Source organism: Humulus lupulus, chromosome 9, assembly GCF_963169125.1.
Source record: "Humulus lupulus chromosome 9, drHumLupu1.1, whole genome shotgun sequence".
NCBI classification, from domain to species: domain Eukaryota; kingdom Viridiplantae; phylum Streptophyta; class Magnoliopsida; order Rosales; family Cannabaceae; genus Humulus; species Humulus lupulus.
Window position 1 is genome coordinate 121,138,897 of NC_084801.1, and position 22,176 is coordinate 121,161,072.

Consider the following 22,176-nt stretch of genomic DNA (forward strand, 5'->3'; position numbering starts at 1 on the left):
ACATGAAATGATTATTGTCTTGTATGTTAGTATAGGGATACATGCACATATATAGACTGTCATAGAAAGTTGCTTAGAGACGTTAGTCTAGTGAGTGCTGATTTAGAAAATATGAACGGTAGATGTCCGTCATATCCTAGACGGTTGATCCCCGTCACACTGCTTGATTTTATTTATGTCTGGTTCATTACCGCGATGAGTGGCCATGAGATAAGGATAAGCTGGTTAAACCTAGGGGCGCCAAAATAAATGGGACCTAGGGGCCCCCATGCTTACTTAATCATTGGACAGTTAGAATCCGAGCAAGTGCTCGGATAAGTTATTCCCATATAGCATCCATGAATATTGGTCATTCAGTGAGAGTGCCTAGAGATACTAGGGGTTGCCAAGATTGAGTGAGGCTGAACACCCTAGGGGCAACTGCTCACCAGCACCACTGATTAACATAGAAGTCTCCGTAAAACCGTGTAAATTGGATTACACTCTTGGATAAGTAGCGATGCCCTAGGTAACACGATAGTTACCCTTGATGAGAATATTTATTGGCTAGATCTTAGTGTGGAGACTCGGTTCTCTTTTACAGATTAGCAATTATGTTGGAGGGCGCGTTACGCCTGAATTGTTGGAAATTGTCGAGCGTTGGTCTCGAATTATATTGTGATATAATATATCTGCTTGCTCTGGGATTTTCTGAGTGCAGGGATATAATTGTTGATAAGATATAGTTGTGATATAATATATCTGCTTGCTCTGGGATTTTCTGAGTGCAGGGATATAATTGTTGATAAGATATAGTTGTGATATAATATATCTGCTTGTTCTGGAATTTTTCTGAGTGTAGGATTTTTATCTAGTTATGAATTAATTTATCCTTGGTTATCAGGCATGACCATAAGTTTTCCAGGATGCTTTAGTGTTCTTAAAATTGATTGTGTAGGGTCCGGATGGGTCCGGAACCCTAATTCTCTACATGCTTTGTTTGAAAATTGATCTTACTAAGCGATTTCGCTTACCTAGTTGTTTCATGTTGTAGGTAAGAGCAAGGGCAAGGCAGAGCAGTGAACGCTGGAGTCTTCCTTGCAAATGTACATGTGGACCGACCATTTGGGAAGCCATTTTATTTTTGGAAATGTTGTGTAATTTTCCTAAACTAGGCTCACTCTACTCTTTATAAAACATGTTTGTAACTAAATGTTAAGTATGGCCATACGACTTTTTAAAAAGTTTTTTTTATATGGGTTTTTGAGACATTTTGTTAAATGAAAACATTTATATTTACGCATTATCGAGTCTTGAAAATCTGGGTTGTTACAGACATGGCATATTTCAGAGGCACATGGACAACACGTGAATGATTATTGATGAAAATTGTTATCCCCAAAAAATGGAGATTGATGACGTGGCAATAGAGGTGACAAGTGGCAGTACATGGTCCGTAAAAGACACATTAAATAGTCAATAAATACATTGACTCCTTAGAGTTGTGATAAAGTTACCCGGTAGACTGATGAAAAATTTTGACTGGCTTGAGAAATGTCATGACCGACCAGGAATGACTTGTCTGCCCAGGAGTGACTTGTCTGGCCAGTAATGACTTTGCTGCCCAGGAATGACTTTGCTGCCCAGTAATGACTTTGCTGCCTAGGAATGAACTTGGCCGATCGGTCATGCACATGTCCGACCAGCTAAGTGCATGTCCTACTAGCCAAGTGCATGTCCTACCAGCTAAGTGCATGACTGCCCAGTCATAGAGTATACTGGCGTGCACATAAGGTATACTGGTGTGCACTTCAACACAGGCAATCTGCCCAGTGAAGGTGTGTTCAACCAGAATGAAGGTGAATGTGGATCAACTAGATAGAGCATGACTGCGTCAAGATTCCCAGAAACGACTTCAACAAGAATCGATCTTGGCACACGCGGGAATCTCTCATTCTTCCCACAGATTTGGTGTTCTGTTACATTTTGAATATTTTTGTAATTTAAATGTAATAAATATAATAAAATATCCCGATTCTAGGGGATATCAGATGTATGATCCTAAGCCTATAAATATATGGCTTATGGGATTAGAAAAGGGGCTTCTTCTTTTGGGACTTTTGGCTTTTTGGGTCTGAATTTTCTAGAGAGAGAAAGTGCTTGTATATGAAAGAATTCTTGTATTCTTGTAATCTGTACTGAAGAAACTCAGTTGGCTCAGTTCATCTGATCTTGAGTACAGATCTATAATCACAACTCTAAGTGGATTAGGCTATTACCAACATATTGGGGCTGAACCACTATAAAAATTGCGTGTGTTATTTACTTTCTTTATAAAACCATCTGTGTCGTTTAATTTTTCTTGAAGGTTTTATCGTTCTTTACGTTCTCACGTCGTTGGCCAAAAACGCGGTCAACAAAAACCTTGTCGACCGGCGACTAGAGTATCAATAGGAAATTGAGCTGCTCGATAGGCGCAAGGAATATGTTGAGCAGCAGGAAAAGAAGATGTGTTGACATATGCGACCAGATCTGCTCGTAGGATCGAGGCCAGTACTCAGGGCGGTTATAAGTTAGATACTCCCAAGATATTTGATTACTTTTATATGTAAATATCATTATTTCTGTTACTGTTTTGTTATGCTTGTAGCAAAAGTTAAGGACGACTCATAGGCCCATATGTACATCCTTGAGCCTATAAATAGGACTCATGAGATTCATTTATGAGATACGCAATATTTTGTATTCAAAGAGAACAAGTGTTTTTATCACGATTCTTTGTATTCAACTTCAGAGCTTATGAAACTTAGTGAACCCTAGATCGTTGATCGCTGGTTTTGTATTCTATATCAATAAAAACACTAAGTGGATGTAGGTTATTACCAATCTCTGGTGTCAAACCACTATAAAATCATTGTGTCATTTTAGTTCTTGCAATTAATATTATAAATCTTATCATTTTTTGTGAATCAGTGTCGTTGACTAAATCGAGGGTCAACAAGGACAACTCCAAATTTTTTGAGGAGCAAAAACAGCAGAGGACCAAATCAAGGCCCTTAGCGATGAGCTAAAAAGGACCAAGGAGGACTTGGACAAAGCCATAGCATTAAAAGAAAAATATAAGGCTGCGTCCAAGACTAACCACAATGAGGCGGTCAAGCTTCACGATGAGCTGGTCGCGAGTAAGAAGGAGACAAACAAGCTAGAGAACAAGGTGAAATAGCTTGAGGAGACCAACGCGAGCAACCTAGAGAGGTTCCAAGGCGCAACCTTCACTTGCTTCTACATGTTTCGAAATAACAATCAATGTGCAAACTTTGATTATCTTCCTGAGTAGATAAGGGAGTCTGAGCTTGCTCGATGCGCTGCTCGCTTGGAGGAGGAGAAGAATGCCCATGCATCTCCTGAGATTTCTTTGGGCATGGGGATCGATGGAGAGGAGGAGGCTAGAGCGACCGTCGACCAGCAGCCCCATCAAGACCCTCCTGCTCAATGACTTTATTTCTTTTATTTTATTTTGACATTATAACACTCGAACATACTATTCGTGGTATTAAGGCAATTTACTGCCCAAGGCAGTTTTACTTTTATTTGAGCTATTTTTTTAATTACTTCTGAGCAGTACTGCTCGCGGTGTAAGGACCTCTTTTTTTATATTATAATTGTTATTATAACACCTGCTTGCAGGACTGAACTTAGCATAACACTTTATATTTTTGTGCAAAATCTAAAAAAATTGAAAAATATTGTAAGTGTTGTTGCATGCTTTCCCTTATTTTTCTCATGTGTTTACATATTTTCATATGCTTTGCTTGTCTTGGTATCTTATATGCCCCCAAGTGATTGAGCTGCTTAAGGTGCTCGGTCACTTGCCCTAGACCAATACTTGTTCGAACATTACTGCTCGCGTACTTATAAATAACTATGAAAATATAGCAAAAAAACACATGTAATGAGCAAATACTAGTAAAAAATACAACAATTGGCAAGAATAACTGGCTGCGCACAGTTCCTTTTATTTCTCGTAAAAAATGGACAAAATTCGTGTTTGAACGAGTGATCAAATGATCTTATACTTATAAGTGACTAGCCAAACAATTGACCAGCCCTTGTTCAAAAACTTGTAAAAATAAAAACTAATAAATACAAGCCATTCTTTAAAAATAAATGTTCATTGATAATATTTGTGTAGGTGTTCTTCATTCCAATAGCGAGGAACGAGATCTTCATTTAAGCGAGTAAGTTTATGTTGGTATTAAATGATCAAATCAATGGTACGCAGCGGAATATATGGACCCATTTTAATAATTATTAATACCAAGTAGGATCATACACATATATAAATATTAAATCACATACAAATAGATCAAGGATTACCTCTTGTAGCCTATCAAGTGTCCTTGAGTTTTTTTGTATAAATCAACATTCTTCCTATCTAGTCTTCTGAGATCTCACACCCTGATCTTCCAGACTAATCCTCAAACACTTAAGGACGTGTGTGTGCACGTAGGATCAAAATGTTGATTTATGTGACTCCCTAGATGTACTCAACACATGAGATCTAAAGAGTTTTAACAGAGAGAATGTTTATAATAGTTTTCAGGTTTAGAGAAAATGATCGCTTTAGAGAGAGAGTCTGATCATTAAGCATTTTTTTGAATATCACGTATATCAGATTTATAAAGATATTTTAATCTAATTAAATGATCTTTATATAATTAAAATATAATGCAAATTAAAACTGATTAGATATTTTCATTTAATTATTTATTTAAATGATATTTAAAAAGAATAATTAAATAATTGACTAAACAAATTTATTTTAAATTCAAAATTCAAATCGCAGAAATAAAAATCCATGATGCTAAGCGCCACACACTGTACTGTACAATGTGTGTCGCCCAGCCCTATTAGGGTTGCCCTAATTTTCTCATTTATTTATTTAATAAACTTTTAAGACAATATATTTATCCCAACATATATATAAGTTAATTCAAAATTAACTTTATCTTAAAATATCAGTTTTAAATTAAATAAATTAATATCATATTATAAATAAGATATTTATTATTCTCTTTCTTTATATTAATCCAAACAAGATCAATATTAGTTTTAACCCATAGTTTTTCAAAATAAAAACTATATAGTTAAATAATCCATTAATTCACAATTAATCAACTACCCATAATTATCAAATAATTATTTCCTTTTCCTGAAAAATTAATTCCTTTGCAATTTAGTCATTTCTCTTTACAAATCTTTCTTTTGACATCCTTACCCTTGACAGTGTAGGACAAATGTGATCTGGGGATCATGGACCTATAATATGAAGCTCCAATAAACCAGATTATTAATTGAACTATTTAATCTAATAATCTTATTTATTAATTCCATGATTACTCTACCATAAATATGGAATTGCACTCTAAGTATTTATAAAGTTATATTTAAAGAGTTTTCTCTAGTAGTCCATTGATATAATCAATATATGTAGTTATGTCCTCCATTATTGGTTCGTTAATTAGAGCTGGTCAAAATTACCGTTTTACCCTTCTAATTACCTCTTTATCCTTAAGAACCATTAATTCATTAGCGAATAATTAATCTATAATCTAATTATAGATTTGAGCTCAATAACTATTCAGTTCCAGAATCAACCCTTAAGGGAACCAATATTCGATCTGTTAGGAAAGCATGAACTCCATTATTGTAATTCGTGTTCCCAGCCATCCATGACATTGAATCTCCAAAACAAAAGTCATTAGCCTCATTATTCTAAGAGACCTTAACGAGTGAATCAAAAGATCCAATAAACACAAACAGGAGTTCATGTATACTCAGGATTTAGACTGACCTACAAATGATCATCTATTATGACAATAATTAAATCTTTACGTCAAACGACAAGTTTATAACGATAATTAATTCTCATCGGTCCTATCATATATAATCTCTATTATATACGACACATTTATTAAGATGTCTATCCACATCAGTAATTCGTATCTAGATTACTTGCATCTCGTATGCTTAGCAAACCGTACTAGTAACCATTCATTAAATATTCCTTACTTTAATATGTTACTGACTATTTTATTCATTATATATGATCTTAATTCACTTGTACTAATACAAGATCATATTCTCATGAATGAATAGGGAATTTTCTTGATATTATTATATAATTAATTCAAACAATAATTATAACATTCAAATATAATAAAATTGTACTTTTATTTAAAACCAATAAAATGTCGTTACATGCTTCTAGGGCATTAATTCTAACAATCTCCCACTTGCCCTCAAAGCAAGTGAGACATCTCCCTTAAATCCCATATTGCGCACGTGACCCATGACTGACGCTATCTTCACAACAGTCACATCACCTCAGTGTACAATCTATCTTACTAGATGGTATTTCCTTTCTACATGCTTCCCTCTCTTGTGGCTTCTAGGTTCTTTAGAATTAGTTATTGCTCCATTGTTGTCACAGTACAGGATTAGTGGCTTATCCATATCTGGAACAACTTCCAGATCAGTGTAAAACTTCCTCAACCAAACCGCCTCCTTAGCTGCTTTACAAGGCACTACGTATTCGACTTCCATGGTTGAATTAGCTATGCTGGATTGCTTAATGCTTCTCCAGACAACAACTCCTCCACCAAGAGTGAACACTGACCCAGATGTCGATTTTTTACTGTCTTTGTCTTATTAGAAATCAGAATCAGTGTATCCAGTAGGGTTTAGCTCACCCCCTGAATATACCAGCATATAGTCTCTCGTTCTCCTAAGATACTTGAGAATGTGCTTTGCTAAAATCCAGTGTTCCAAACCAGGATTTGATTGATAACGACTTACAATCCCAACTGCATAACATATGTCGGGCCTAGTACACAACATAGCATACATCAGACTCCCAACCGCTAAAGCATAGGGATACTTTCTCATATCATTTTCCTCCTAAGATGTCTTGGGGCATTGTTCCTTGGAGAGAGCAATTCCATGTCTGGTCGGTAATTGACATTTCTTGGAATTCTCCACAGAGAATCTTTCAAGCACTTTATCTATATAATTAGCCTGAGAAAGTGTCAAGAGCTTGTTCTTCCTATCCCTTAGGATTTGGATTCTTAGAACTTAGCTTGCCTCGCCCAAATCTTTCATTTGGAACTTTTCAGCTAACCATTTCTTTACGTTTGACAATGTCTCTACATTGTTCTCAATGAGCAAAATGTCATCAACATAAATAACTAAGAAAACTACCACTTTTTCTTTGATGTATTTATACACACATGCTTCGTCGACATTCTGTTCGAAACCATATGTTTTAATTGTTTCATCAAAAGTGATATTCCAAGATCTAGATGCTTGCATTAATCCATAAATGGATTTCAGCAACTTGCACACCTTTTGATCTTCCCTTTTCTTTATGAACCCTTCTGGTTGTACCGTATAGATACTTTCATCAAGATAGCCATTCATAAATGTTGTCTTGACGTCCATTTGGCATATCTCATAATCATTGGCAGCCGCTATGGATAAGAGCATTTGTATGGATTTGAGCATGGCCACAAGAGAAAATGTTTCTTCATAATCAACACCTTATCTCCAAGTGTAACCTTTGGCTACAAGCCTCGCTTTGAAAGTCACTACTTTCCCATATACACCTCTTTTCTTCTTGTATATCCACTTACACCATATGGGCCTGACATCTTTAGATGGATCCACAAGTTCCCAAACAGAATTGGAATACACCGATTCCATTTCTTGGTTCATGGCTTCTTGCCATTTATCTTTTTCAGGATCATCCATTGCCTCTTTAAAGGTTAATGGATCGTCATTGTCTGTATCAGAAACAAGGACATGTGCCTCATGTTAGTAGCGAACAGGTTATCTCACAATCCTCCCACTACGATGTTGCACCGGGGTTTCTTCTTCAGGAATCATGGTTTCCTCGGTTTGTCGTTTATCATTTAATGATGAAGATGATTGTGATGGAATCTTATTAGCTGTGAGTTCCTCCAATACTACCTTGCTTCAAGGTTTATAGTTATTCATATAGTCATGTTCAAGGAATGTCGCATTTGTTGAAACAAATACATTTTGATCCTTAGGACTATAGAAATAACCACCTCTTGTTTCTGGAGCGTAGCTAACAAAAATGCACACTTCCGACCTTGATTCAAGTTTTCCTAATTTAGGTCTAAGAACATGAGCATGACAGTCCTAAACGCGGAAATGGTGTAAACTAGGTTTGTTTCCATTCTACAGTTCCAGTGGAATTTTGCTAATGGTCTTAGATGGGACTACATTCAAAATGTACGTCGCCGTTTGAAGTGCATATCCCCAGAATGAGAGAGGAAGTGAAGAGTAGTTTAACATAGACCTAACCTTGTCCAACAATGTCTTGTTTCTTCTTTCAGAAACACCATTTTGTTGTGGCGTTCCTGGTGCTGTGAGTTGGGATAGAATACCATGCTCCAGCAAGAAATCTTTGATTTCTAAATCCAAATATTCTCTACCTCGATCAGATCGAAGTGTCTTTAGAGTCTTACCTAACTGCTTCTCAGCCTCAGCTTTGAATTCTTGAAACTTACCAAAGGTTTCAGATTTCCTAAGCATTAGGTAAGTATGACCATATCTTGAGTAATAGTCAATAAAAGTGACGAAATACTCATACCCACCTCTTGCTTGTACATTTATTGGACCACAGACATCGCTATGTACAAGCTCCAAAGGTTTGTTGGCTCAATTTCCTTTCGCTGAGAAAGGACATTTGGTCATTTTTCCTTCTAGACAAGATTCACAAACCGGAAGAGTTCCAACTCTTAGTTCTCACAAACGGGATTTGGCAGTGGGCGACATCGATGGAGCAGGGTTTAGATCTAAGACCATTCGGAGGTGTGGCTTCATCGCAACGACGACACCCTCGACATTTAGATCTTAGCTTTAGAACTGCGATTGTTTGTAAGGGATGCCGACTATGGAGAAGAGGTTGGGGTTGGGGTTGGGGTTAAGTCAATATTGTTGAAAGACTAATTATTCTTAGATCTGCCATCATTCTTGTGTTTGTTCATTGTTTTTATTTTCTGGTGTTTGGTTCAATCTAGGTTTTCACTCATTTTGTTCTTTGTTTTTGAATTTGAGAGTTCGAATCTGAACATTTTATGAATCTAAGTTTTCTTCTTTGGGATTTTTGTTCTTTGTTCTTTGTTGATTGTTGAGATAATTTTTACTTTTTTTGTTTGATAATTTGGATTTTCAACATTGAATTGATGAAAAATGAAAAAAAGAAAAAAAAGAATGGATGAATACTAATTTGATTCATGCGAGATTCATCCATTTAGTTTTAATACTAAACTAAATTAGTTTTAGTTTTTAGTTGTGTTTAGTTTTATATGTGATGTTATTTTAAAAATTAAAAATATTTAAGTTTTTTTAATTAAATAATATATATTATTTATTTAAATAAATTTAATTATTTTCTTATTTAAAATGTTTTATAATTATTAATTAATTCAATATTATTCGACAAAAAAAAATGTTAAATAAAATTAAGGGGTATTTTAGTCATATTGAAAAATTATTTGACCGATATTAGGCTCACGATATCATTTTGTTCCATTTTGCGAAACACATAATCCAAATTATCATTTAACAAAAAAGAAGGTTCGATCGGTAACTTTTGCAAAACATAGGATCTAAAATGATATTTATCCTTTAAAATTTATATGACAATCATAAAAACTTAATAAAAATAATTAGTAAATTTTTTAAATAAAACTAAATAAATGTACATTGCACATTACTTGTACCTAGTATTTATACATGTGAACTTAAAAAAAATTAGCCTAATTATTAAGTAATTTGTTTAAAAAAATTGGCCCTCCCTTGAAACTTTCATTGTAAATGTACTGACTGAATTTGTGAGGACAAATATAAATAAATAAAGAGAAAATAGCAATTTGGCCCCTGTGTTTTGCTCGAATATTCGATCGACTTCTATGTTTTGTAAAATGGAACAAAATGATACCCTGAGCCCGATTTTGGTCAAATAAGACCAAAATACCCTTAGGTTTATGAATTAATGAATTTATTAAATAATAAAAAATAGATTTTAAATAAAAAATAAATCAAAATAATTTTAAAATAAAAATTAATTAAAATCTTTATTAAAACTAAATATATCATTAAACTAAAACTTAATCTACCATAAATTTAATTTATCATCTAATTAATCACTGGAAGAGAAAATTAATAGAAACCATCCTAAATTCCAACTATGCAACTTAAATTAAAAAAAATTCAAATTTTGTTCTTGAGTTCATCCTCAACCTAGATTTGAAAAAAAAAATCATCAAGATCACAGAATCAATAACCAAAACACATAATAAAAATAGATTCATTTCCTTTCTTCAATATACTCATTAAATGTAAATCAAATAAACAAAAACATATTAAAATTTAAAACTAATCAAGCATATTCAGATTAAATTAAAAACAAACATAATTAGATTTAATTAAAAACAAAAAATCAAATCAGATTTAATTAAAAACAAAACAAAAAAATCAAATTGCCACTTCTTCTTCTTCTTCTCTGCAAGTTGTTCCCTTCAACCTAGATCTGGTGAAATGCACCTAACCTAGCCCAGACCCAAGCTTCATATCATCTCCACAACCTTGTCAAAACGTCATGCACCTGGCCAACCCCGACCTCGGCATGATTGAAGCTTCAGATTTGACCGCGGCGAGCCCAGCCAAGGAGTTCGAAGCTTCAAATCTTCTTAGCCTAGCCTCGCATCGAATCGTCCAGCACCTAGCCCATCCCGCACATTTGAAGCTTCAGATTTGACCGCACCGTCCCCAGCCAAGGAGATCTAAGCTTCAGATTTGACTGTGCAGCTTCGACGACACCAATACCCAGTGCATCTAAGCACAGGGACGAGGTTTGCTGGGCTGACGAGCTTCGACAGAGAATGGCTTCGACAACACGACGATAACTTTAACGACGAAGGGGGGTTCTTGGTTCGATGATTCCAGTCATACGACGGTCTTAGGAAGCATGCCCAAACCCTCTTGCCGAATCCAATAGCCTCTCTCGTCCCATAACTAAAGAAGAAGAAGAAGAAAACGATTTAATTTTTTGGGTTTTTTTTTAGTTTTTAATTTTATTTAGTTTTAGATTTAATTAAGTTTGTTTTAAGATTTTTAATTTATTTAATAAAGTTTAGTATAGAGATTAAAATTATAATTATGTTTTAATTTTTAATATTTAATTATTTTTATTTTAAAATTATTTTAATTTATTTTCTATTTTAATATATATTTTTAATTATTTACTCAATTCATTAGTTGAAAATTTAAGGGTATTTTGGTCATTGTTTGACTAAAATCGAGTTCAGGTATCATTTTATTCTATTTTGCAAAACACTAAGTACATTTTGTTATTTAACAAAACATACAAGTCGATTGAGTATTTAGACGAAAACACAAAGAGCCAAATTAATATTTCTCCAGTCTCTTATCTACTAATACCCTTCTCATTTATTATCTATTTATTTATTTTTTTTTTTAAGAAACATTTATTTATTTATTTTAAATTGAGAAGAACAAGAAGGAGATGAATGACAAAATAGTCTTAAAGTAAATTTATACTTTATCCTAATTTAAAGAATTAGTAGAATTTTAGACCTATGACATTTTATAAAAAAAAATTATCAAAAAATAAACAAATTGCAAAATTAATAAAGAATTTTTTTTTTTTTCACCAATTTCTCTAATAATAATAATAATTAATAATCTTCAACTTCAGGTGTTTATTTCTCCAATCGCCATTGTTGAAAGCTTCGTCGATTCTTCTTCTTCAATGCTAAGCTTTTTGCCCTCGTCTTCCTCCGATGCTCTCTAACTTCCTCTCTAATACCGACTCTACCCCTGCCGTCACCGGCGCCTCCTCCGACGACATCGTTGACGACGTCGCATCTTCTTCTTCGTCTTCTTTGGGATCGACTTCTAAGCTTTCAGAGATGTGGAGTTACTTGTGGATTCCTTTCTTGATTTCCTTATCCAAGGAATTCGTCCCCACCACCAAGGCCCAGTCCTCCTCCATTTTCTTGCCTAGTCAGACTGATCACGACTCGCCGTTGAGCTGCCCCTTGCCTGACCAGGAACTTTACTATGCTCCAGTCATCGGAATCCTCAGTCACCCCGGCGATGGTGCCTCTGGCCGCCTTAGTAACGCCACCAACGCCTCTTACATCGCCGCCTCTTATGTCAAGTTCGTTGAATCAGCTGGAGCTCGCGTTATTCCTCTTATTTATAACGAGCCTCTAGAAGTTCTTTACCAGGTCAACTCTTCTTCTCTCTCTATCTATATAGAGAATTTTCGACTGGTTGCATCAAATTGAATCGTTGTTTTTCCAGTTATGTATTGATAAAATTTGATGACTGATATACATTTAGATTAGTTTACTAAAAAAAGAGTTGCTAACCAATATATTGGTATATATACCAAAATATAGATGTATAGAATTTTTTATTGGTTGCATCAAATTAAAGCTTTATTTTTTCGTTTAGTATTGATGAAATTTTATGACTGATGTACATTTAGATTTAGTTAAATTGTGAAGGAATGATTACGTGTTGTTGTTTATGGAGTGTTGCTTACCATATCCAGCTGCATTGCAGAAGCTTAATCTGGTCAATGGAGTGCTTTTCACTGGTGGGTGGGCTAAAAGTGGGTTGTACTTTGAAGTTGCTCAAAAAATATTTCAGGTAATTGCTTAACTGATTGATATGCGTAGTGTTTTCATTTTAATATCTATTCAATCAATGTCACAGTCCATATATGGGTTTTTTTGAGTAAGCATTGCATATTCTGTTGAATGAGTATAATTTCTGAGCATTAACCAGACAATTCAAACAGAATTTTGATCATTTGAAATGGGAATTGCAGTCCCTACAAGCAGTTTATTTTAAAGTATTCAAAAGGATCATTTTTTAAAATCCTTTTCTACTTTGAGAAAGACTAGAATAGGCTATAGTTAATTATGTTTCAAATTTAGAGTGAATCACAACTTTACAAATTTTGGACCTCTTATTGTAGATTCAATATGTTATTTCATTATTTGTTTTTTGCAGAAAGTTTTGGAGAAGAATGATGCTGGGGACCATTTCCCATTATACGCCATCTGCTTAGGTTTTGAAATTCTGACAATGTCCATCAGCAGGGTAATTTTTCATAACTATGTTCTGCAACACTAAGTGTTAGTCTCACAATTCAATTATCTTGGTATGTTTCTTTTACCTCTAACCTGAATGGAGTAATATCTAACTTTCCACTTTCAGTGATCCAGTGAATTACAAAATTTGTTCCTTCTGTTAGTGCTGTGCGTTTTTCTTGTATATTCTATATAAATTTATAGATACACTTTAAAAAGCGGAGTGCTTACTGTATATTGGCTATCCTGATTTTGGGACTGGCCTATTGACAGAGAGAGCTTCAGATTGTAAGAAAGTATCCCATTTGGAGCTAGATGAATTGTAATGTGCATTCAATACTAATTTATGTAACATTACAACATTTGATCTTTTGTTTTGCTTTTCCTTTGAAAGATTTTTCTTGTGTTAGTTGGGGAAGTGGGTAACAGACTCATTGTAACTCATTTATTTCAAGACACTGTTAATGTTTTAGCTTATAATTTTTTGTTTAGAAACTATTTCAACAGTCATATTTGTTTTCTTTATCTTTGGAATGCAATATTTTGATAATAGGACAGGAAAATCCTTGAACCCTTCAGTGCTTCAGATGCAGCGACTACACTAGAGTTCTCCCCAAATGTGAATATTGAAGGAACCGTTTTTAATAGGTACATAATTTTTATTCAGATTTTCACTATGTAATTTGGAACTAATAGAACACACATATTATATCCGTACCACTTGCACGTTCTAAGCTTAGTCAATCGTTTCATTCATTGGAGTTGTTGTCTTTATTTTTTTACTTGCTAATCAAATTCTTTTGCAGATTTCCTTCAGATCTGCTTAGCAAGTTACAAACAGATTGTCTAGTCATGCAAAACCATCGTGTAAGTTTTAATTCTTGAAAACGTTTCTTTGTCTTGCATAGAATTACATCTTCTTCTTTTTCGTTTAATCTGAATAAATACCTAGTATATTATTTATTTAATAAAATTTAAATTTCCAATGTATTCTTCATGTTTCTTAAAAAAAAATTCTAAATCACAGTTTTTTTTTCTTCCTCTATATTTCTAAAATTTATGATTATATTATCAAGATTAAAGTACACCATATTCTTTTTCATTTCATTTTGCTTGCCCAAAGAATAAAGTACAAATTAAAAATTTGTTTCATTAGAATTGATTCAAGGTTTCAATGTTACAGTATGGTATCTCCCCAGGAAGATTTCAGGAGAACCATGAACTAACCAGCTTCTTTAGGATCATAACAACCTGTACTGATGAAGATCATAAGGTACTGAATGTAGTTTTTCTTGTTGGAATCTTGGTTCAGGGATCATAGACTCAAAAGACATCTTAACAAGGATTTTATTATATTTTTTGTTTAGAAATTCTGATTTGTTAAGCATTAATTTCAGGTCTATGTGTCCACAGTACAGGCACGCCACTATCCCGTTACTGGATTTCAATGGCACCCGGAGGTATTACAATAATGTGTTCCCAAATAACATGTGTAAAATGCATGAAATGAGCTTCTTTTCTGTTCTTTGATTGTGTGGACATTTTCTAATCTCAATTTGCCTCTGATTTTTCATTAGTTTTCTTTCTTTTGAGATCCTGATATATAATTTTTCAGAAGTTTAGTAATGGACATAATTACATGCATGATAAGATTAATTCAAACTTGTTTCATTCAATACAAGGCTTAAGAGGTTGTATGAGAAAGTAGTCGCATGTGTCTAACTGTCCACTTGAAATTTTATTTTATTTTTTGTGAGTCTTTCCCCCATTTTCCCATTGTCATATCTAGTCTCTAGATGGTTTACAATGCTAACGTTATTTTTGTTTTCCCCCAATTTTAGTCTTTGAAACAACTATAAATGGTAATAGAGCCAGATGATTAAATAGCCTTAATGGTCTATGTGTTTGATTTAGATTCAATTAGGCATTAAAACGTGAAAGTATTAAAGTTACATTGCTTTACTGCTTTAGTAAACTGTAACTCTATTGTAAAATTAAATGACCAATATCTTTTGGTCTCTTATACACCATATTCTGTGTAGAAAAATGCTTTCGAGTGGGGCTTAACAAGAATTCCACACTCGGAGGATGCCATTCAGGTGACACAGCATGCGGCAAACTATTTGGTCCGGTAAGAATCTAGCTGCACTGAATTGTAACAGGATCATGTTCTGTGCCGTGCTGTGCTTTTCCACCCTATACTTGTTTCCAGGCTATCATTTTCAAAATTTTAATGGTATTTTAAGTTTCTAAACATCACAAACATTATAGTGATAAAATGTTCAATATTCAATATTTCAGCATGTGCTATTTACCATGTTCGGTAAGAGGAATAGAATATAGGAAAGGGTAGAAAGTAGAAACTTATTCGAAGAAAAGTGTGAAACTAAGAAGAGAACTTTCTTTTACCATGTTTGATTAGAGAGAAAGGGAAAAACTGAAGAAATTAATAGGACCTGCCAGTAATTCACAGAAGCACAAACACTACCAAAGTAATAACAGTAATGAACCAATGAAACAGTAAACCAGTAAAGAACAATCAGAAGCTTTGTTGAATAAAAATGGAAATGAGTTCATACACAAAAGGAGAGAGAAATCTCCATGATGCCTAGAATTCTCTTAATTCTTGCATAACAGAATACTAGCTTCCCTTTCCCACTAATAGGCTAACACTTGCCCAAATTACCCCTCTAACCAATTAACAATTTATCCAATACAAAAAGACTCGGCCTACCCCTGGTTCATGTACCCGGTTCCCCTCCTAGTATAGGTGAACCGAATGATAGGCTTATCGGGCCTATCATTACTCCCCCCAAATTTGAGAACCTTGTCCTCAAGGTTAAAAGCTGGAAACTGGCTGCGAATGGTCTCAAACTTCTCCCAGGTGGCCTCAAACAGTGGTAAATCCTTCCAGCGAATCAACACTTCAACCTCCTGCCCCGGGGATGCTGGATTCTGCCTCACATTCAACAGTTCAGCAGGTTCAACAATTAATTCCAGATCTGATGTGAGTGTAGGAGGCAGGGTAGGGGACGAATGGGCGTTGCCAATAGCCGCTCGGAGTTGCGAGACATGAAATACTGGGTGAATAGCGGCTGATGGAGGCAAACTGAGATGGTATGCCACCTTGCCAACACGTTTCAGAACAGAAAAAGGGCCGTAATACCTAGCAGACAGCTTCTCATTTTTGCGTGTGGCTAGTGATTTCTGTCGGTAAGGGCGAAGCTTCACGAAAACCTTGTCACCCACCTCAAAATCTACCCGTCTTCGTGACCCATCAGCGCTGTCTTTCATCTTCTGTTGTGCACGCATCAAGTGCATCTTCAAGTCATCTAGAAAAGAGTCCTGTTCTTCGAGCATTTGATCCACCGCTACAACATGAGTCGATCCAGCTGCATAGCGGATTAAAGGAGGCGGATCTCGCCCGTAGAGCACCTTAAATGGCGTACAGCCCAGTGAAGAATGGTACGACGTATTATACCAATATTCAGCCCACGAAAGCCACTTTGCCCACGCTTTTGGTCTATTCGAAGCAAAACAGCGGAGGTACGTTTCAAGGCACCGGTTGACCACCTCCGACTGTCCATCTGTTTGGGGGTGATAAGCGGTGTTGTGGCGGAGTTCTGTGCCTTGCAATTTGAACAATTCAGACCAGAAAATGGCTGAGGAAAATTCTGTCTCGGTCTGACACAATAGAGAGAGGTATACCGTGTAGTTTGACCACATGTGCAACGAACGCTTCAGCCACTGTTTTGGCAGTAAATGGGTGACGGAGGCCGATGAAATGGCTATATTTGCTCAATCTATCCACCACCACTAAAATAGTATCCACTCCCTCGGATTTGGGCAGTCCCTCTATAAAATCCATGGTTAATTCCTCCCAAACCTGTGCCGGCAGCGAAAGAGGCTGTAGTAATCCCCCAGGAGACATGGCCAAATACTTGTTTCGCTGGCATACATCGCAAGAGCGAACAAACTCCAACACTTTAGCTTTCATTCCCACCCAATACACGTCTCCTTTCAGCATGTGATAAGTGCGCAACTCCCTCGAATGTCCTCCAATAGACGAACAGTGATACTCCCTTAGAAAATGTGGCAATAAGGCTGAAGAAGAAGATAAAACCAAGCGACCTTTATAGAGTAACCGTTGCTGGGATAATGAAAACCCAGCAATCTGTTTTCCCTGCTCCAACTCATGCTGAATCCGAGACAAAAATGGGTCAGCTGTAATTTCACGGTGCACTAACCCCCAATCCAGCCACGTGGTCGATGTCAACAGTGTGCATTCGACCTGGCTGACCCGCGATAAAGCATCAGCGGCACGATTGGTCTCTCCCGGCCGATATTGTATATCAAAATCGTAACCCAATAGTTTGACCAGCCATTTTTGGTGTTCCGGAGTAACCAATCGCTGCTCCAACAAAAACTTAAGACTTTTTTGGTCCGTTCGAACAATGAACCGCCTACCAAGTAAATAAGGTCTCCATTTTAGTACCGCTAGGACAATAGCCATAAGCTCCTTCTCGTAAATGGATTTCAGCCGAGCTTTAGCCTTCAACACTTGACTGAAATATGCGAGTGGCCTTCCTTCCTGCATTAAAACAGCCCCTATGCCAAACCCCGACGCATCGGTCTCCACTATGAAAGGCTTGGTAAAATCGGGCATTGCCAAAACAGGGACTGTAGTGAGCCGTTTTTTTAGCTCCTCAAAGGCGATTGTGGCAGCTTCATTCCACTTAAACTGGTCCTTTTTCAGTTGCTCCGTCAGAGGCCGGGCTATTTCGCCATAGTTCTTAACAAACTTCCTATAATACCCAGTCAACCCAAGAAATCCCCTTAGCTCCTTTAACGTTCTTGGTAGCGGCCAATCCACCATTGACTGGATCTTTGAAGGGTCCACGACCACACCCGCACCTGAAATGATATGCCCCAAATATTCAACTTGCCGCTGTCCAAAACAGCACTTCTTAAGATTTGCAAAAAACTGGTGGTTCGACAGTGTTTGTAAAATGATCTCAAGGTCCTTGACATGGGTTTGCTCATCCGGGCTATACACAAGAATGTCATCGAAGAATACCAAAACCCGCTTCCGTAAATGGGGTCTGAAAATGTCGTTCATTTGTGACTGAAAAGTGGCTGGGGCATTCGTCAACCCAAATGGTATCACCACGAACTCATAATGGCCTTCATGAGTCCGAAATGCAGTTTTATGAATGTCCTCTTGCCGTACGCGAATCTGATGGTAGCCCGAGCGTAAATCCAGTTTGGAGAAAACTTGAGCGCCATGGAGCTCATCAATCAGCTCATCTATCACTGGTATGGGGAACTTATCGGGCACCGTGGCTCGATTTAGTGCCCTGTAATCCACACAAAAATGCCAACCCCCATCCTTTTTCTTAACTAGAAGAATCGGGCTCGAAAAGGGGCTGGTACTTGGTTGTATCACTCCTGTTCGTAACATCTCCTGAACCAACTTTTCGACTTCGTCTTTGATGCCGTGGGGGTATCGATAGGGCCGAATACTCACTGGAGCTGCATCTGGCTAAAGAATAATGGCGTGGTCATGACGTCTCTGGGGCGGCAACGAAAATGGGGTGTCGAATACGTTGCGAAACCGTTGCAACACTTGCTGTACGCCTTCCGAATACACCGCGAAAAGCTGAGATACTTCTGTACAACCTAGTTCGACCCACACGCCATGCTTCTCATTTTGTAGTAAGCGAATCATATGCTTCAACGAGATACACGATTTATGGAGGAGAGGATCCCCGTGTAAGACGATAGGTTGCCCGCGGACTCTAAGCTTCATAGTATGTTCTTTCCAGTGATGTGTAGTCTCTCCCAGAGTTTCTAACCATTGAACACCCAAAATCACGTCTGTACTACCCAGCTGCAAGGGAAGGAAGTCTTCCACAATTTCAATGCCTTGTAATTGTAAATGAACCAAACGACACACTCCCGCCCCCTTCACTGCGTTACCACTGCCCATTTGTACCCCGTATGTCTCAGTCTCGGACACCTGCAGCGCAAGTTTCTGGGCCAACTCCGTGGTAATAAAATTGTGGGTCGCCCCACTATCGACCAAAACAACTACTTCATGACCCAAGATCGAGCCCAGAAGTTTCATGGTCTTGGGAGAAGTTAACCCAACTACCGCATTCAACGAAACTTCCACCAACTGGGCTTCCGCATCCCCAGCCGATTCCGTCACACCCAAGACTGCCCCAAGCGGATCAGTGGCCGAATCCTCCATGGCGTCATCTTGAAGAATAATGACCTGCACTTCAGCCTGCGAGCACTCATGGCCCCGCGTCCAACGACCATCACACTTAAAGCAGACACCACGACGTTTTTTCTCCTGGATTTTTGCCTCTGACAGGCGCCGATACGTCGAGGTCTGGGCTGGAGCCGTGACTGGTTTGGGGCTGGTGATCGTGGAAGTCGAAGTGGAGGAAGAAGGGGAAAGTACGAAAGTACCCTTACTATGAACATCAGGAATAGACAGAGTGCCTAAGGGAGGTTTTGGATTGGACTTAACGGGCCCAGCTGGCCCAGTCCGAAGGCCTTTAGTGAGGGCCTGGGTTGCTTCAAGTTGTTCAGCCAGCTCCATCATGTGAACTAGCCCGTTGGGCTCCAACACTCTCAAAGGGGCCTGGATTTCCACTTTCAACCCTTTCAAAAATGCAGCCCGTAAAGCAGCTTCTCCCATCGTCTCCACTAAAGCAGCTAGAGCTTCAAACTTCCTTCTGTATTCCTGAACGGAATCCACCTGCTGCAGAACAAAAAATCGGTCATAAACAGAGCCTTCACCCACGGGACGAAATCGCCTTAACAAGAGCAACTTCAGTTCCTCCCAAGTCGTAATAAGGCGGCGTTGATTCTCCCAACGAAACCAATTCAAGGCCGCCCCCTCCAAACACAAAACCGCAGCCTCTAATTGTTCGGTGGAGGACAGTCGCTGCAACTCGAAGTAGCGTTCAGCCCGATAGGTCCATTCATCCGGATCGTCACCCACAAAAACTGGTAATTCAATCTTACGGGGCCGAAAGTCCGACCGCCTCTCACCACAATCGACGCCACGACTGGAAGAACCACCACCAGTCACGGCCGAACCCTCGCCAGGCAGTCGGCGATGCGAACCAGGGCCGCCCAACGTCCCCTCTCGCAGCGACGCGAGTTCGTCAGCCACCCGACCCTGAGCCGTAACCAGACGATCTAGCACCTCCTTCATGGAGCCAAGCTCCACTCCGTGCTCCTTAAGGAGCACGCCATGATCCTGAAGCTGATGCTGGACAGAGGACAGAGACGATTCGACACCCTCCACGCGCGACTCCATCCTGGTCGATACCGGCATGCAAAACACCGGGACTGTCTCTGATACCAATTAATAGGACCTGCCAGTAATTCACAGAAGCACAAACACTACCAAAGTAATAGCAGTAATGAACCAATGAAACAGTAAACCAGTAAAGAACAATCAGAAGCTTTGTTGAATAAAAATGGAAATGAGTTCATACACAAAAGGAGAGAAATCTCCATGATGCCTAGAATTCTCTAAATTCTTGCATAACAGAATACTAGCTTCCCTTTCCCACTAATAGGCTAACACTTGCCCAAATTACCCCTCTAACCAATTAACAATTTATCCAATACAAAAAGACTCGGCCTACCCCTGGTTCATGTACCCGGTTCCCCTCCTAGTATAGGTGAACCGAATGATAGGCTTATCGGGCCTATCAGAAATCTTCCCCTTTTTTTTGTCTATAAATTGTAGGGGAAAGACATGATTGTATCCAACTTATATACATGGACAATCATCATTTACAATCAAATCCAGCCACAAATCTCCTAACTCTACTCCCCCGTACCACTTTTATGCCCCATTTCACGTAGTTTTTTTATTAAACCAATATGTATAGGAAAGTGCTACAAAAAAAAATATAGGAAAGCAATTGTGCATAGTTACTTCTACCATTATAAGTTCAAAAAGAAAGAGAGTAAAGGTAAGAAATGGTTCTAACTTCGAAGATACCGTCTCTTCAACTCACTCAAACCATATATTTTTTGTGCAGCGAGGCAAGGAAGTCCCTAAACAGACCACCTACTCAGAAAGTGCTTGACAATCTCATCTACAATTACAGCCCTACGTTTTGTGGGAAAGCCGGGTGAGCCCAAAATGCTCTTGGAACTATTCTAAGATCACTGTCCAAAGATCTTGTACCAATTTGTCCACCAACTACTTAAGTTTTGATACAATTTTTTATAGTTAAAATTTGAGTAGTTGGTGGACTATACAAATTTTTTGGACAAGTGATCTTTTTGTTTATTTTTGGATGAAAAATGCCTTCTTGAAACTTTATTATTATTATTACTTGGTTTCAGATTTGCTCTATATTTTTTTTTAATTTTGATCTCAATGTGAAATGTGAATTTGATTGCAGGAAGGGATATGATGAAGTTTACATCTTCACCCGATCTAATATGTGAATCTTTGTATAGGTTATGTTGTGAATTGGTTGTGAATTACTGTATAATGCCAGATAGTTAAGAGGCATATGCCATTGTTCCTTTTATTTGATGTTAAGGACATGGTTTAACATTCGACTTTCAAGACCTTTCTTTGCTTGCTCTTATTATTTGTGTGTGTATATACACACATATATAATTGGCCTAACTTTTAAGATCTTATGCTTTTAAACAAACAATTCTTAATATATTGTCAAAATAAAAGTAAAATTTAATAAAGGATAATATCATTTTTGTACTCTCTTTTTTTAAAGGAGTTTGGTGCAAAATGGTTCTTAATGTTGTGTGAAAGTAAGTAAATGTCTTTTTTTTAATTTTATAGTAAAATAGTATAACCACCTTTTTAATATTACATATTATCAAATATGTCCTTAAATAAATTATTATTTTATTCTAAATATTTTAATATTATAGTATATGAATATTGGTTTTGTTTAATTAATTTTTATTTTAA

At 37.1% G+C, this 22,176-nt stretch overlaps 1 protein-coding gene across 1 annotated transcript; it reads left to right on the forward strand.

Moving 5' to 3' along the window:
- The first annotated feature begins 11,286 nt into the window (after positions 1–11,286).
- On the forward strand, positions 11,287–21,870 carry LOC133802200 (gamma-glutamyl hydrolase 2-like). Its single transcript, XM_062240477.1, has 10 exons — positions 11,287–12,323; positions 12,664–12,750; positions 13,117–13,206; positions 13,750–13,844; positions 14,003–14,063; positions 14,380–14,469; positions 14,594–14,656; positions 15,239–15,327; positions 21,269–21,361; positions 21,638–21,870. Exons 1-10 carry the CDS (start codon positions 11,874–11,876, stop codon positions 21,681–21,683), a joined length of 1,164 nt encoding a protein of 387 aa, XP_062096461.1. The 5' UTR covers positions 11,287–11,873; the 3' UTR covers positions 21,684–21,870.
- The last annotated feature ends 306 nt before the right edge of the window (positions 21,871–22,176 follow it).